This window comes from Plasmodium gallinaceum (genome assembly GCF_900005855.1).
Source record: "Plasmodium gallinaceum strain 8A genome assembly, contig: PGAL8A_v1_101, whole genome shotgun sequence".
NCBI classification, from domain to species: Eukaryota; Apicomplexa; class Aconoidasida; order Haemosporida; family Plasmodiidae; genus Plasmodium; species Plasmodium gallinaceum.
Window position 1 is genome coordinate 21,450 of NW_021628303.1, and position 18,468 is coordinate 39,917.

General features: G+C 19.8%; 2 protein-coding genes across 2 annotated transcripts, besides 4 other annotated features; both read right to left on the reverse strand.

The window, feature by feature from the left end:
* Positions 1–593: 593 nt before the first annotated feature.
* On the reverse strand, positions 594–6,495 carry PGAL8A_00376700 (surface-associated interspersed protein (SURFIN); the record flags this gene model as incomplete). Its single annotated transcript, XM_028673778.1, has 2 exons — positions 594–3,881; positions 3,988–6,495. 2 exons carry the CDS (start codon positions 6,493–6,495, stop codon positions 594–596), a joined length of 5,796 nt encoding a protein of 1,931 aa, XP_028530196.1.
* A 1,873-nt stretch (positions 6,496–8,368) lies between these two features.
* Positions 8,369–8,929: a repeat region.
* Positions 8,930–10,014: 1,085 nt separating this feature from the next.
* Positions 10,015–10,720: a repeat region.
* A 90-nt stretch (positions 10,721–10,810) lies between these two features.
* Positions 10,811–11,217: a repeat region.
* A 1,259-nt stretch (positions 11,218–12,476) lies between these two features.
* Positions 12,477–12,862, reverse strand: PGAL8A_00376800 (hypothetical protein; the record flags this gene model as incomplete). The annotated part of the gene is made up of 2 exons (XM_028673779.1): positions 12,477–12,581; positions 12,677–12,862. 2 exons carry the CDS (start codon positions 12,860–12,862, stop codon positions 12,477–12,479), a joined length of 291 nt encoding a protein of 96 aa, XP_028530197.1.
* A 2,721-nt stretch (positions 12,863–15,583) lies between these two features.
* Positions 15,584–16,163: a repeat region.
* Between the last annotated feature and the right edge of the window lie 2,305 nt (positions 16,164–18,468).

Consider the following 18,468-nt stretch of genomic DNA (forward strand, 5'->3'; position numbering starts at 1 on the left):
AAAATAAATGTCAATAATTTTATTATTTTTTTTTTTTTTAATAGAAAAAAAAAATTTCATTTTAAAAACAAGAATAATAATTTTTTTTTTTTTTTTTTGGTGATGCGATGGGTATTACACTTTTTTGCATGAAAGATTAAATAACATAACCTTAGATATTACATTTGTATTGTATAGATTGGCTAAAACAATTAACAACAGAGTTAAAATTTAATATTAGTTAATAAAAATAAATGATTCATGTAATGATTTATTTTATTCTAAATAAAATAATTATAGTTATATCTACACACTATATATTTAATTTATTTGTTCAACATAAGAAAAATTAATTATACAAGAAATTAATAAATCAATATTCTAACAAAATTATTGAATGATTAATTTAATGAATCAATGACTAAACATATAATAAAGTTTAAGTTTATTTCCTAACAACAATTCAAAATGTTCAATAATTCTATTTATAACTTCTAAAATTTTTTCTACTGTTTTACGTAATTTTACTGTTTCATCACATCTATTTTTCTCTCCTATACTCTATTTATAAATATTGCTTTATTATTCATTATCAACATTTTTTTATTAATAAATTAGTGTTGTAAAATTTCCTTATTATTTTTTTCTATCCACTTCCTATGAATATCTTCACAGTGTTTTTTCCATATAATTTTTTGCATTTCTAACATGGGATTTTTAATTCCATCTTCATTCCTTTTTGCTATCATATCTTCATATATGTCTTTTATGTATTTTTTTTCCTTGTTATTCATTTCCAACATTAACTCTATAAACCATTTTTTCTTTTTCCATTTTTCTATTTCCACTTTTTCAATATCTAATATAGCATTCCTACTTCTTTTTTTTTTTATTTCCAATATGATAACATGTTCATCTAAATTTTCTTGTATTTTCAACTCTTCCATCATTGTTTTAAAAAAATATTCTTTTTCTTTTTGCCATTCGTCTTTCAAACATTCTTCTAATAGCGTCATATGTATTTCTATCAAAACCTTTTGCATCAATTTTTCTTTTTTTTTATATTTTTTTATTTCTTCATCTCTTTCTTGTTTAAATTCCTTTATATTTTCATGAATTTCCTTCGCTTTTTTCGTATCTTCTTTAGTTATTCCTTTCATACATTCTTGTTCTTTTTCATAATCTTCTAATATATCATTAAACCATTCCTCTTCGCTATGTTGTATAAACCACATTCTTTGTTTTTTTATCCATTGTTTCCATATTCTTTTTTGTTTCTCTAGCATAGGATTTTTTCCTGCTTTTATATCTGATATTTCTGATTCTTTTGTTAATTCATCAAAATTTTCTTGTTCTTTTTCCCATTCTTTTTTCAAATTAATAAACCATTCTTCATTTTTCCATTTCTCTGACATTCTTTTGTTTCTTTTTACCCATTTTTTCCATAAAATTTTTTGTTTCTCAATCATCAATGTACTAATGTCTTCTTCCCCTTCTCTCATCATTTCTAAATCATTTTCTATTTTTTTTGGATATTTTTCTTTTTCTTCTTCTATAAATTCTTCTAAACAGATTTCTAAAAATTTTCCTCTATTCAATAACCACTCCTCTTTTCTATATTCCTCGAATATTACCATATATATTTCTATTAAAGTCTTCCATTTTAGTTTTTTTTTGTTTATTATAGAATTATTCTTTTCATATGATTCCTCTAAACAATTCCTTTCATATTTTCTCATTTTTTCTTCTCCCTTTTTGTTAAACTCTGTTGCTGGTTCACAACGTTCTATGTTTTTCACATTTTCTTTTTTTTTTCCTATACTATTTTTATAAATTCTATTTTTATATTCATTCTGTTCATTTTCATATATATTAACTAACTTTGTAAACCATTCTTCATTGTTGTCATCTTCTTTCCACTTTCTATAAATATTTTCACAATGTTTTTTCCATATATTTCTTTTTTTTTCTAAGATAACATTTATTATTCTTTCTTTATTCTTTTTTACTAAAATTTCTTTATTTGTCTCCATCATATATTTTTCTTCATTATTTTTCCATTCTAACATTAACTCAATAAACCATTTTTCTCTTTTCCATTTTTCTATTTGCTCTTTTTTTTTCTCTGATATAAAATTCCAACTTCTTTCGCTTTCTATTTTATCTAATATGTTTGTTTTTTCCTCCAAATTTTTATATTTTTTTATCTCTTCCATATTTGCTTTAAAAAATTCTTCTTCTTTTTCCCACTCTTCTTTCGTACATTCCTCTAATACCATCATATAAATGTCTAACAAAATTCTACTTTCCAAATTTTTCTTCATTTCACATTCATCTATTCCATTATTTCCTTTATTCTCTATTTTTTCTTCTTTTATATTTTCATGAATATCTTCTTTTTCATATTCTTCTAACAATTTTATAAACCAATTCTGATTTTTGTATTTGTGTGAATGCTCTATTTTCCATTCTATCCATTTCTTCCATATATTTTTTTTTTTACCTAGAATAAAATTGTTTAATCCCAATTCTGACATTTTTTTAATTTCATGTCCTTCTAAATATTGTAAGTGTTTTTCTTGTTCTTGTTCCCATTCTTTCTTCAAATTAATAAACCATTCTTCATTTTTATATTTATCTAATATACTACTATTTTTATCTATTGTATCGGTAGTATTTTCTTCTTTTATTTTCATTACAAAATTATTTCCCATATCTTTTAAATTAGAATTTTCTCCATCTTTTTTGATCTCTTCTAAACAAATATTAAAAAATTCGGTTTTATTCAATTTCCATTCTTCTTTTTTATACTCAAGTAAGGCTATCAAATGTATATTTATCCATGTATTCCAACTACATACTTCATCATTAAGTGATCTTTTATTTTCTAAATTTTTCATTTCATTTTCACATGTAGATTTTTCTTTTTGCGAATTTATTTCATTTGCTTTTTCCTCATTTAATGTGCCATTACTAATATGCCATACAATATGAACAGGGTCTTTTTCTAATATATTTTTATTTAATTCATCTTTAATTTCATTTCTAGATTTATTTACGTTCAATTCAATTTCTTCAATTTCATTTCTAGGATCATCTGGATATAATTTTTCTACCAATATCGATTCATTTTCGTGCTTCTTTGATATATCTACAACTTCACGAATACATTTATTTTCATTTTCCATATATATTCCTTCATGTGCTTTGGATTTCTTCATTTCTTCATACTTCAAATCTATTTCATTTTCCATATACATTCCTTCATTTGCTTTGGATTCTTTCATTTGTTCAAACTTCAAATCATCCTCATTTTCCACATACGTTACTTCATGCGATTTGAATTTCTTTATTTGTTCATACTTCAAATCTTTTTCATTTTCCATATACATTCCTTCATTTGCTTTGGATTCTTTCATTTGTTCAAACTTTAAATCATCCTCATTTTCCACATACGTTACTTCATGCGATTTGAATTTCTTTATTTGTTCATGCTTCAAATCTTTTTCATTTTCCATATACATTCCGTCATGTTCTTTGAATTTTTTTAATTGTTCATACTTCAAATCTTTTTCATTTTCCATATACATTCCGTCATGCTCTTTGGATTTTTTCACTTGTTTATACTTCAAATCTTTTTCATTTTCCATATGCATTCCTTTATGTGCTTTGGATTTCTTCACTTCTTTATACTTCAAATCTTTTCGATTTTTCAAACTCATATCACATAGTGGTATTTCTTTTTCATGGTGTAGGAATGAATAATTTTCTCTATTTATTGATTCATTCTTTGTATTATTTGTATCCATTAGCAACGGTTCCCTTGTTATTTTCTTAATCTTTTTTCTTGCTTTTTTTTTTTTTGACTTCCTATTACGAATCCAAGATCCAATAGGAGTATACTATAATTCAAATTAAAAAATAAAAAATTATAAAAATTCTTCATTAATGTAATTGTGATTTTAAATATATAAGTTTCTTCATTTTTAAATGTTATTTTTATCTTACTTTACAAAGAAGAATCAAAAAAAAAATAATTCCTAAAAGAAAAATACCTCCTGAAACCATTGGTATTAATAAATCACCTTTAGGTGTAACCGTAGGCGGAACTTCGATAGGGTCACTTGATTTGGTTGGCGTCAAAGTATATGGAACAGTCGCATTTGGACATGGTAAAGTGTTTTCAGTACAATTTCTTACATTTACATGTTGTTGAATCTGTTTAAGAGGGGCATGTATATTTTGTTGGTTCTGCGTTTGGATAATATCTGTCTGATTTGAAGGTAAATTGTTATTCGTTATAGGAACAATAGCAGTTGTATTTGTGAGAATAGATGTATTATCAGGGGAATACAAAAGTGGAGTTGGAGATGTAATATCAGACATAAGAGATGTAGTGTTAATTGCAGGAGATATAACGTCAGTTTCAGGAGATGCAACTCTGTTTGTAGATGGTTCAATAGTGGTAGTAGAATTTTCAATGCCATTTATCGAGAAAGGTGTAGAGCTATCTGTTAAAGGTGAAGTGGTAGTAATATTAGTATCTACAGTAGTAGGGAGTATAGATCCATCTTTAAAAGATTCAGTTACAGTTGTAGGATACACAATAGTAGGCATAGAGGGTTTAGGTGTAATTGTAGAAGCTTCAGTTGTATTTATGGATTCATAATTAATTTTAGAAGTATTCATATCATCTGTGGGAGAATCGTGATTAATAACAGATATATTTTTAGAGGAAATTGATGATGTAGTTGCAGAAGGTTTAATCTCAGTGGAAAAAGAAGATGTAGCTGCAGAATGTGTAGTATTGCTCGTAGAAGATTCCATATTAGATATAGAATCTGCAGGCTTATGTATTGACGAAGATTTTTTACCACTTATAGAAGAGTCAATTGTAGATGTAGGTTGTTCTGTGTTATCAGTTGGGGATACAGAATTATTTGTGGAAGGCAAAATGGTGATCGTAGGAGTAGATGAAGGTAGTGAAGGTGGAGAGCTATGTGAAGGAGTTGTAGTCATAGTTGTAGGAGAAGAATCAATTGTAGGAGATTCAGTGCTATTTGTAGGTATAATTTTTTTTACAGAAATTGCACTTTCAGGAGGCAAAGATGCAGTTGTAAGAGGTGGAGTGATAGTAGTAGAAGGTGCAGTATTATTTGTAAATGACTTCATAGTAGTATTAGAATAATCAATGGCCGTTGTAGCAGATATTTCTCCAGGTAAAGGTGTAACTGAAGGTGTGCCACTACTTGTAGTAGAATTTGAAGGTAATGTTTCAGTTGTAGGAGATGTTACAACCTTGGGGGAATGTGATGATGAGGTTGTGTTAGATATATTATTAGTAATAGAATGCATTGTTTTTTTTAGAGTTAAAGAATTGGATTGTGTTGAGTCTACTGGCGAACTTGTGGTTGAAGTTTTTGGGTCAATTTGATCTTCAGTAACTGGCGGTACTGAGGTGACATTTGTTAATGTATTTTCAGAGGAATTCACATTATTTACGTTATTAACAATAGTCGTATTATTATCTGATAAATTTGTAGTAGTAGCATTAAGTAATTCTTTAGGAGTTACAGTGGTAGGTTGTAAGACATCTGGTAATGTAGTAGTATTATTTAAAGTTTCATTAGATTTATTTTGAGTGCTATTTGAAGAAAGCCAATCTAAATTATATGGGTCAGCTGTATTTTGTCTCTCTTTAATTTGATGAATTAATGTTGTCATATTACATTGAATACCAGTGTCTTCTAACTCAGTATTTTGCAATGTATTACTATGAGCATTCCATATTCTAATAGAATCATTTATATATAAATGATCATCATATAATTCATTTTCCGCCATATTAACAAATTGTTTTCCTCTCTTATATATATACATGCTCCATTTCCCGCAATTACGTTCAGATCTATCTTTCTCGTAAACCCTGAAATGGTAATAAGACATATCATTAGTAATATTGAGAAAACTTAACCGTCTATCTTCAATAATTTGAGTTTTATTAGTACTATAAGTAGCATTATTGAGTTGATCGTATGTTAATAATGGGCTTACTGATAGATCATTATATTCATAAGGTCTAGTGCAGTTTTCATTTTTATTCAAAATAGCACAATAATCAAAAGTTGTTACATTACATGTTGAATTTATTTCTTCATCTATACTTTTTTCAAAAGACCCTTTTTTCTTATTCCATTTTTCAACAAGACAGGAGATATTATAATCTTCTTTTTCACTTAATAGCAAATTAACATAGTCCATTCCTCTCCAATTTATGTATGAGGATGCCTTTTGACATTTTTCTGTGTCATTCTTAATATTATTGTCTTCAAGATAAAATTGAAGTTCATTACGTGTATCATCCATAAATGATTTAATTTCTGTATTGAGCTTAATTGTATCATTAGATAAATTATTATTGTTTTCAATTGTAGCATTTTTTTGATTTAACATGCAGGAAATTTCTTCTAATTCTGTTAATAATCTTGCATTTTTTGAAGTTGAGTTCTTTTTCATGGCTGTTGTTTGACAAGGTTTTCTTAAAAAATTCTGTAAGAACATTTAAAAATTGATATATTACGAAAAATAAATTTTTATATCAATAATGTATAAAGGCGAAAATTTAAAGAAGAGAAAAAGGTAATAAATAAATATTCATTTATTTTACATTTGAGTTTTATCATACATAAAAAAGGCATTCTTCAATCCAATTAAAGAAGAAAAATAATTTAATTTTACTAAAAAATTGAATATGGCTATTTTTATTATTTTTTAGTATCATTGTACACTTGAATTACATCAGGAAACCGTTATAATCTCCGTGTAGAAATGACCACACTTGTGCTTATGTGATAACTATATAATAAATTTATTTATATTTGAAATTGTCATTTTATGCAACAAAAAAATCACAATTCGAAGAAAAAGGAATTTTCTGTTTGCTTTTTGTGTTAAATATTAAATTATTGTAATTTTCATATAATAATAATGTAATTAATTTTTAAAAAAAATGAAAAATTATGATAAATAAAATAAAAATTTAATTTATAAAATTAACATTAAGAAAAAAAAAAAGAAAACAATATTTAATGTAAAACTTTATTTTATACTATAAAATTTGTATGAAAAAAAGAAATCATATTTAGGATTTTTTCTGTGTTTTCTTAAATTTTCTATATAATTATATGAATATGAATATAAGTTTGAAGCGATAATTTAATTATTTAATTTTGATATTTTGAATAAAATATTTAATTATTATATAATATTTTTAAAGCAAATTTTTTATGAAGATGAAATTTGAATAGTTGAAGTAAAATTTTATAAGTAGTATATGGTTTTTATAAATAAATAGCATAATTTACTTAATAATTTATAATTCTTATTTTAAAAGATCTAACTGTCACTTATAGAAAATGTAAAATAAGTAAAAAAAAAAAAAGAAGTAAAATATATATATGTAAATTCTAAAATTGATAATTACAATATACTATTTTGGCTATTCGTATATATTTTTATAAATATATTATATTAAGTTTAATAGATGAAATAATTACAATTATAAAAAGCTACATTATTTGTTGTTAAATTATTAAATTTTAAACATTGATCAAACTTATTCCGATTTTTTTTATTATAACATTTAAGTTTTTTTTGATAAATTAGTGCATTATAATTTAGTTTTATTTGTGGAGGAATATATGCATTAAAAAAAAAAAAAAATTAATTTATGTTAATGATTAATGCACTTTATTTTTTTCATTATAATTATATTAAACTTTTTATTTTTTTATTAATTTTTATTTGGTAATATACATATATATATATCTAACATGATATAAGGAAATATTTTTTATTATTTTAGGATTTTTTATTATAAACAAAAAGAAACGTAAAATTATTTTTTTGTTATTTTTTTTATAATTATTTCTCATAATCTTTTTAGAAGATTAAAATAACAATAATTTATAAACAAAAATTTTTTAGCAAAAAGTTTTTTATATCGAAAAAAAAAAATGATTGAAAATGTGAATCGAATTCAAGGGATTGATTGATTTTTCTTTATAAAAAAAAAAAATTGAATAAAATAATAAATTTTATCTTCTTTATTTTTTTAAATATTTGTGCTCATACAAGATAAATTACAATAGATAATTTAATGAAAAAGTCCGTAAGAAAAGTAAATTTATTTTATTTTTAATAGTATTTTATTTGATTTTTATGAGGGTTTATTATTTTTTTATGGGAATATTAAAGATGAAACATATTTTTTTATGAATATTTATAATAATATTTATAAATTTTAATTATTAAAAATTTAATAATTATTGAAAATTTTTTATAATTTTTGTTATTTTTATTTATTTATACTATTAAGTTGATATTAAGGTTTATTAATTGGGTGTTCGGTGACTTTTCTAGAGTACTGAAAAAACAAATTAATAAAGAACATGTATGGTTACCTCTAAGATTTTGATGTATTCATTTATATTTTTAAATGCTTTGAGCGAGTAATCCTTAATTATGTAATCTACTTCATTCAGCATTCTTCAATCTCAATAGGCATTTATTTACTTTAATAAAAATCCTTATTTTTATTAAAAATTTAAATTCTCATTAAACATTGATTATTAATTAATTGTATATTACTTGTTTCTTTGTTATGAGTTACATTCAGCAATTAATATATATTGTGTTGAATTAACAAACATAAACAATTATTGACAATACAAAAAATTATATAAATATTAATTAAATGAAAATTTTATTGTTATATGTATAAAATTTTCTTTTACAAAATTCATCACAAAAAAATTATTTCATTTTCTACCTAAAAAAAAAAATTCTTTTTTTTTTTTTTTTTTTTTATTTATTTATAAGTAACAAATATTTTTCTAATTCATTTTTTTAATCAATTTTTTCCTGACGATCTTGGCATTTTTTTATCAAATTTGATTCCTTACAGTGTCTGTACTTTCTTTTTAAAAAAAAGTACAAACAAAAAAAAATCATAAATATTTTTCTTGTGTGTGTATGCATGACAAACGTTGTATTCTTCATTTAACTAATCCTTTTATTTTCCAAAAAGGTTAATAATGCCTTTTATTAACCAAAGTCACATATAAAAAAAAAAAATATATATTATTTTTGTATAATTGTAAGTACGAAAAAAAAAAAATAACATAGTAATTCTATTTCATTTTTAGTATATTTACTTTTAAGGTGAGTATTTTTTTTATTGCACAAACGTTTTTACATGTTTATATTTTTAGTTCATACGTTTCCTTTTCATTTTAGCATAAATAAATAGAAATATTTTTAATCATTTTATTTATTTAAATATTAATGAAAATAGACCAACAATATTATTTATAAACTAACTAGTCAAATAGTAAATCATTTGGGTAATATAAGGCTTCATGGAACACTTTGAAAATGTATGAAATGATAGTGACCTATTTTAAAGTATTTCATATGTATTCAAGTTAATTAAAAGAGATGAAGGGAAATATGCATGATGATACGTTCAATAATATTATGTTTGCACATAAAAAAGAAAAATAGATATCCAAAAAATGAATACTTTTTGAAATGTAGTTAACACACGTTTATAAAATATACATAATATTCGTAATTTATTAGTTGCATGTTCAGTGACTTTAATAGTAATGAACAAACAAATTAATAAAGAGAATGTGGAGAAAACTCTACTTATTACACTCAAATAAAATAAATTAAATTATTTATTATTTAAATTAATTTACATAATGTCTAATTTATTAATTACTCGCTAAATGACTTAGTATTGAATAAACTGATTAATAAAGAGCACTTGGAGAAAGCTCTATTTATTTTATGTTTATTAAAATAAAAATATTAAAAAAATTATTTGATTTTTTTTTTTAAATAATATGGAATATTAATTACACTGGTTAAATACTATTTTGGTTAATTTACACGATATTCTATGGATGTATTTTTTAACATTACATCCTTAATAATGCATAAAAAAAATTATTATGCGTCATCACCCACTGGTTAATAAAAAGCTTCATTAACCTTTTTGGCTATAAAAGGACTAGCTATGTGGAGAATACATAGTTAGTTGTGCTAACTAAAAAAAAAAAAAAAAAAAAAAAAAAAAAATTATTGGATTTTTTTTTTGAGAAATGTTTCTTTCGAAAAAGATAAAGATAAAAAAAAAAATAAAAAAAAAAGATTTAAATTTTTTTTTTTGGAGAGAAAAAAAATCAGAGAGAGAGATTTTTTTTAAGAAGATAATGATATTTTTGTAAAGTGTTTAATTTGCATAATATTCATATTTTGAATTTATAAGAGAAAATTTTATACATATGAAGATAAAATTTTCATGTAATTAATATGCATATAATTTATTTGCATTTTTAATAAGTATTTGTGTTTTGTTAATTCGATAGCAATATAAAATGATTGCCGATTGTAACTTGTAATGAATAAACTAATAATTATAATCAATTAATAGTTAATGTTAAATAAGTGTTTAAAGTTTTAATAAAATAAGGATTTATTTATTAAAGTAAATAAATACTTATTGAAGCAAAAGAATGCTGAACGAAGTAGTTTATGATTAAAGATCATTCGTTCAAAGCATATAAGAATATACATAAGTATAAGAAAATCGTAGAGTCATCTCTACATGCTCTTTATTAATTGTTTTGTTCAGTACTCTAGCAAAGTCTCCGAACACCCAGTTAATAAATCACCCACTCAAAAAAAAAAGTAATTTTTTTTTTTTAAGTCATTTTTTTAAAAAAAAAACTAAGAAAGAACGAAAAAGAATTAAACTATTACATGATTTATTAACAGTCTATTCAATGACATTCCTAGAGTATTGAAAAAACCAATTAATAAAGAATAGATAAAGATGTTTGTAATAATTTAATGAATTCAAATATAATTTTAGTGATATGAATTAGTATACCATATTTATATAGTATAAATCATTGAGAATTTATTATTATTAAGAGAAATTTATTTATTTTAATAAAAACTCTCTATTTTTATTAAAAATTTAAGTTGCCATTGATTATTGATTTTTAATTATATTTATTTTACTTTAATGTTATGAATAATTTTTAGTAATTTAAATTCATCGCTATCAAATTAACAAACCTAAGTAATTAACAAAATAAATTGTATATAACTACAAAACATGAAAATATTATTATCGTCAATATTAAAATTTCTTGTATAAATTAAAAAAAAAATTCCCTACAAAGAAACATTTTAAGCAGCTTTTCATTTTATTTTGAAATTATTAAATCATATAAATAAAAAAAAGTTAATACATTTTTTTTGTGTATTTTAAGTTTACAAAAACAAAACAAAAAAAATTAGATAATTTTTTTTTTTACCTTGCGCTTGCATGGCTATTTTTTTATTTTCCATACAGACATTACTCATTAAAAACCAGAAGCCTAACTTTTAATGAAATTCTAATTATTATTTTGATTATTAATATAAATGAAAAAAAAAAAAAAAAATTTCATAATATTTTAATAACTATTTTATTGTTTTACATAGTTTTTTTAATGAACATAAAAATTTATATAATAATATTCTCTACATTAATAAATGCACAAAAAAAAGAGCTACGAAATAAAATAACATGCATTAATGAATTATTATATTAATTAATATCCCCTTTTAAAGTGATAAGAGAAATTAATCTTAGAATCTCTATAAAATCTAGAATAAAATAGTCGTAATTATTAATTAAATTATCGTATGTATGTCTTCATATTACTCAATGTAAAAGCAAAATATTTTAAAAAAACATTATGGTTTAAATTTATTTCTCTAGGACCTTAATCATATTAATTCATTATGAACTTTTCATTACATAATTATTTTATTATATAAAAATTAGATATGATTGATTACTCATTAAATAAAAATGTATGACAAGAAAAAATTTAATTTTAAAGTTCTAGATAGATATGTTTTTGAATAACTCTTTATTTAGCCTTTCAATAAAAATATAGTATTGAATAAGATAAATAAAACATTTTATTAAACATTTGAAAAGTGATTTAAATATAAAAAATATTTTTATTGTATGAATAATGATATACATATAATTTAAATTATATATTTATTAGTTATAATAATAGTTAATACCCTTTAAGAAATAGATCATATAAATTTATACATCTATTCAATAAAGCACTGATTTTTTAAAAAAAGAAAATAGAAATATTTATTTTATTACTCATTTATTATTTATCCAAATAATTAAAAAGAAATAATAAAAAGCATTTGAATTTGATGTATTATTAACATAAATTTTCAAAAAAAAAATTAAAAAAAATAAAATGAGAACAAATTTATAAATTTAATTATAAGGAATATTATATAATGTATTTTATTTATAAGAATATATTAAAAAAAAATAAATATAATAAATATATTTAAAATAAGTTACAATTATTTCCTAAGATTTATGGAGACATTAAGAATTAATCTACATTTTCTTCTTGTCCATCTTCGTGAAAATTTTCGAAATAGCCAGAATCTATAGATATTAAATCATAATTATTATCCCTGCGTTGTCTGCGATGTACCTTTATTTTGATGAAATTATAATTACTTGTATATATAAAAAAAAAATGGAAATGTAAATATGCATTTTTAAATGTTTTTTTTAAAATACCTGAACACATCGAAATAATCTACAAGAAAATAATTTTACAATAAGGTAAATTACAACAAAAATAAAAAATAAAAATTTATACGGATTTATAGATTTATATTTATTATTAGTTATATTATGTAGCTCATTATGTAAAGAAATATTTAAAGGTAATCCAGGAGTTGTAGTGGTATTAATTTGGTTATAGGACATATTAAATAAATAATATATTCAATGTTCTTTATAACATAATTTACTTTAATGTAGTTAAATTCAAACCAAAATATTGTTAATAACCTTTTATATAAAAAAAATATATTATATTGATTATATATATAAAATTGTAAAAAAAAAAAATAATAAATAAAGAAGAAATGTTCCATATTATATATTAGTTTAAATTCATTTAAAATATTGGTAGATTAATATTACGAAAAAAAAATATACTTAAAAATTAAAACTTCATTTTCAACTATAAATAATTAATAACACCCATTATATATATTTTCTATAAAATAAATTTTAGAGAAGGTTAAATAAGTATTTAAGAAAAATTAGGATTTTTTAATTTAGATATATTGTTTTTATGTAAATAATTATAGAATCATAAAAATTAACTAAAAATAACTTAACATTTAAGTAAATATACATTAATAAAACATATTCTTTTAAATAAAAAATAATTATATTTTATTTAAAACCTATATTGAGAAAAAAATAATTAGATATAAAAGAATACGAAAAATTAAAGCACTCATTATATTCTTTCATGTTTACTAAATATTTATCATATATATTCAATTTAATATAAAATTTAAAAAAAAAATAAATTTTTAAAAAAAAGAGATTTTTTTTAGAAATGTTTTTAATTATACTAATTTTTTTTTTTCTCGTAAATTTAAAATATTTAATAGAATTAATAGGGTTATTAACTGTAAATATGAAAAATTTACTAATTCAAATAAAATATTAAAATATTGTTCATCATTATATATTATATTTTTTTTTTAAATTATAAAGTAACACAAATAAATAATAACTTTTTTTTTTTTTATCTTTAAGCAATTCTATTTTGTTATTAATTTATTTCAATAGTGAGCTATATTTAGTATATAATGTTTTTTAGCATGTATGTTATTTTAGTTCATATTATTGTAGAAACACATTTAGTAGTATATAACAAAATATCAATAATTTTAAATTTTAACAAATTATAATAAAAAGATATAAATATTAATTATTACTTTGTTTATTTAAATTTATTCTTATTTTATCAGCATGTATATAATTTATTTATTTTTTCATTATATTGGTTCTATAATTATTGCTTTAAAACTTTTGTTATGAAATATAAAATTACTTCATTAATTTTCATTCTTATTATGAATGTAACAAATTATTCATGCTAATTTAAGAAAAAAAATTTCTTATTATGAAAAAAAAATTAAACAAAAAATTAACTAATGGTAAAACTTTTAAATACATTGATATATTATATCTAAGAATTCTTTTTTTTTACATAATATTTGATTCTTAATTTTAAAGGAATATTTTCTAAAAAAAAAAAAAAAAAAAATATTTTACTCTTAAATTTTTACAAAAATAACAGAATATTATATGAACTTATTTAGATATATATATTATTTATTATAAAAAATTCGAAATATAAATTTAATCAATGTAATTTTAATTTTTCTTTTAAATGTTGTTAACTTACAAAAAAAAAAAAGAAAAAATCACAATAGAAACATATAGAAATGTTGCATTATCAAATAAATAGTTATAAAATTTTCATTAATTTTAATAGTTTATTTTATTTTATTACTTTTTATTAAGTTAATTTATATTTTTGTACTAAAAATTACATCATTATTTTTGCAAATTATCCTATGTACATTCCTTTGTAAATTTTTAGAATTTATTCAATGAATATGTGAAATATATAATCATTTTTTTAAGCATCATATTTTTTATTTCGTAAATTTTTTACAGAAAAGAAAAAAAAATTAATAAGATAAAGTATTTAAATAAGGAATGGCTAAAAAATTTTATATTCATTATCATTCTTTATATTATTAATAAAAATATTTCTTTCTAAATACGTTATACATAAAAAGATTTATTAATACATAAATATAAATCATTCCTTTTTTTATATTTTTTTTAGATTCATGTTATTTACTTTATATTTTCTAACATTAATCTATTTTTATTTTTTGCACAATTGAATAAAACAAAAAAAAATTTAATTGAAAAATTAATTCTAAATAAAATAATTCATAAAAAAAATGTATTAAAAAAAAAATCTTTGTCTTAAAAAAAAATTAAATATTAGGATACTAATAATAGCAAGTACTACCTTATATACTATATAAATTAAAAAAAAAATATAAATATAAGATGATAATTTTTAAGTTGAAATTACAATGAAAATGAACATTAGAACAATGTATTAATATTTAAATCATTATATAAAAATATGAATATATTAAATATTTGCATAAATATTATGTTTAATTAAAATGCAGATCTTATTATAAAAAAATAAATAATAAGTTACAATTTAAGTATAAAAGGATTTACTAATACTCTTAATTTTTTTTTTTTTTTTTTTTATAAATCATTTGCATGTATAAATAATATTAAACAATAGTTAAAATATATATACAAAAATTAACAAATATCATTTATTCTTCCTATTAGTAAAATAGTTGAAACAAAATATAATGTAATAAAAAAAGTCGTACTTAATCAAAATTTTTATTAAATTTTTTTTCAATATATAGATAATTTTATTTAAATAATTTGCATTTCTTTATAATAATGGTATGAATATTTAAAAAAAAAAAAAAAGAAAAATATCATAGAATAAAGAATTAATATCAATAGAAGAAATTAAATATTTAGAATTATTTATGTAAAAGAAAAATTTGTATAATTGGTTTATTAACTGGGTGTTCGGGGACTTTACTATAGTACAGAACAAACCAATTAATAAGGAGCATGTAGAGATTTCTCTACGATTTTTGTATATTTATATTTATTTTTATTTGCTTTGAACAAGTGATCTTTAACTATAATCTACTTCTTTCAGCATTCTTTCATTTCAATAAGTATTTATTTACTTTAATAAAAATCCTTATTTTTATTAAAAATTTAAATACTTACTAAACAATAATTATTAATTAATTATAATTACTAGTTTATTTGTTATGAGTTATATTAAGCAATTATTTTATATGGCTGTTGAATTAACAAACATAAACAATTATTAACAAAAACAAAAATAAATTATATAAATATTAATTACATGAAAATTTTATTTTTATATGTATAAAATTTTCTTTTTTAAAATTCATCATAAAAATATTTCATTTTAATACCTCTATTCCCCAAAAAAAAAATCTTTTTTTTTTTTTTTTTTTTTTTTTTATTTATTTCTTAGTAACAAATATTAAAAAAAAGTGATTTTTTTTTAATCAATTTTTTTCCTGACTATTTTTACATTTTTTTAATGAAATTTTTTTTTATGACAGTCTTTGTACTTTCTTTTTAAAAAGTACAAACAAAAAAAAATCATCAATTTTTTTTATTTTTGTGTGTGTATGCATGACCAACTTCGTATACTTCATTTAACTACTCCTTTTATTTTCCAAAAGGGTTAATGGAGCCTTTTATTAACCAATAATATATAATATTAATATAAATTAAGTAAAAATCTCTGTAATATAAAATATATATATAGATGATATAAAATGATGAATGTTAAAAAGTGTGTTTTTAATAAAAAAAAAAAAAATTATCACTGAAGCACATTGTAAAAATAGTTTTAAAAATATTTATAAATTTTTACCAAATTGGTTATTCTAGTTTTATATATATAATAGTATTTTTTAATTTTCAATGAATTTATGTAATAAGAGGAAAATGTTTGAATAAATTAAAAATATAACAATTAATAATTTTATATGCACAAAGCTAATGCTTTATTTAAGAATTTTTATCATTATAATGTTTCTTGTATACATATCATTAAGAAACAGTGCTTTTTTTCGAAAAAAATATGTGAAGAATTTTTTTTTGCATAGTTGAATTCTTCACATTTTTATTGAAGTTCATTTATTATATTAGTGTATTATAAATGACAAGAATACAAGAGTCTAATATTTTAATTAAAAATATTTAGTTATTATAATGTAATGATATTTTTTTTGTGATGTTAACATATGTTGGAATGTGGAAATTTGTATTAAAATTTAATATTAAAAATTTATGGCTTAACTATGAATAAAAGTGACAAACATATAATTTAATTAGAAAAACGTTAACATATTTATTTTAAGAAAATAAATATTTTTTTATGTATAAATTAAAAATATTTAATACATGCTTTATAATATTTTATATATCTTAAAAATTTATATTATTGCGATTCATAATTATTTTATAAAAATATTTTTATGAAAAAAATTAAATATCATTTTCGTTTTGTATTATTTTATTAAAAATTACATATATATATATAATTTTTGACTTCGTTGGATAAATCATATTTCTATGTGAAAGTTTTAAAATAATACATAAGTTACTTCTTTATGAATACATGTTTAGACATATTCATCAATTAAAAAAAAATGATTTTTATAAGAAGAAAATAAAATAAATATAATAATATATATTTTCAAGCATTACAAAATACCTAAACGCTAAAGGTTATAAGTTCATCGTATAACTAATAAACAAAACATAAAAATTACTCTAATAACAAAAGCATAAAAATATTTTCTTTTATTTAAATAAATAATAAATTAAAAAGGAGAAAGTGAAAAATAGTCTTAATCTTGTTAATGTGTAAGTCATTAGAAAATTTACTTAAATTCTATTAAACTACCTAATTTTTAGATCGTAGCACTTATTACATTATAAGAAAGTAAATGAAAATAGTATCATTACAGTTGGTTTTAATAATGCCATGAAGAATTTTTTGTATAAAGAAATAAAATAAAAACTCTCCTTTTTATATCATTTCATGATTTCTATAAGCAAATTATATACTAATAAAAAAAATAGTCTTAATTATTTATAGGTGTGTTTATATTTATATAAATTTGTTTTTCCAAAATAATTATTCTTTTATATATCCATATAGGCAATTATAAAAATAATAATAACTTAAGTTTAACAAAGATCGTATTAACTAAATTATATCTTTCTGATGAGGTATAAAATAATAAGGAATAATAAATAAATAAATAAATAATAATTTTAGAAGCAATGATATTATTTATTAATAAAAACAGATTTACAAAATAAACAAAAGTTCTTTCTCAGGAATTATAATGTATATTGACAAGGTCCTGTATTGCAAAACATTTATAGCAATAATAATTATAATAATTTTATTTATTATATTTCTTCTCAAAATAGCTTTCTTCTATAATAAGCATAATTATGATAAATATAACTAAGAGATTACATTTTAAAAGTGAATAATATAAAAAGTTCTTTTACATGATTAGTTAAAGATAAAATTCTTATATTTATATTTTTCATATTAGAAATTACATAAATGTTACAAGTAAATTTCTAAAAATTAATAAAAGATAAATTTGATTATCACTTAAAGACTCGATTATTCATATATTTACAATATTTTATAAATAGGTTAAGTATAAAATATATTTTTTAAATTATCATATTTGATATAATAAATTTATATTTAAAACAATATTTATTTATATCATTTTTAATAACCAACATTATAAAGTATCATTATTCTTAATACATATAAGTAATTTAAATATTAGTTAATAAAATGA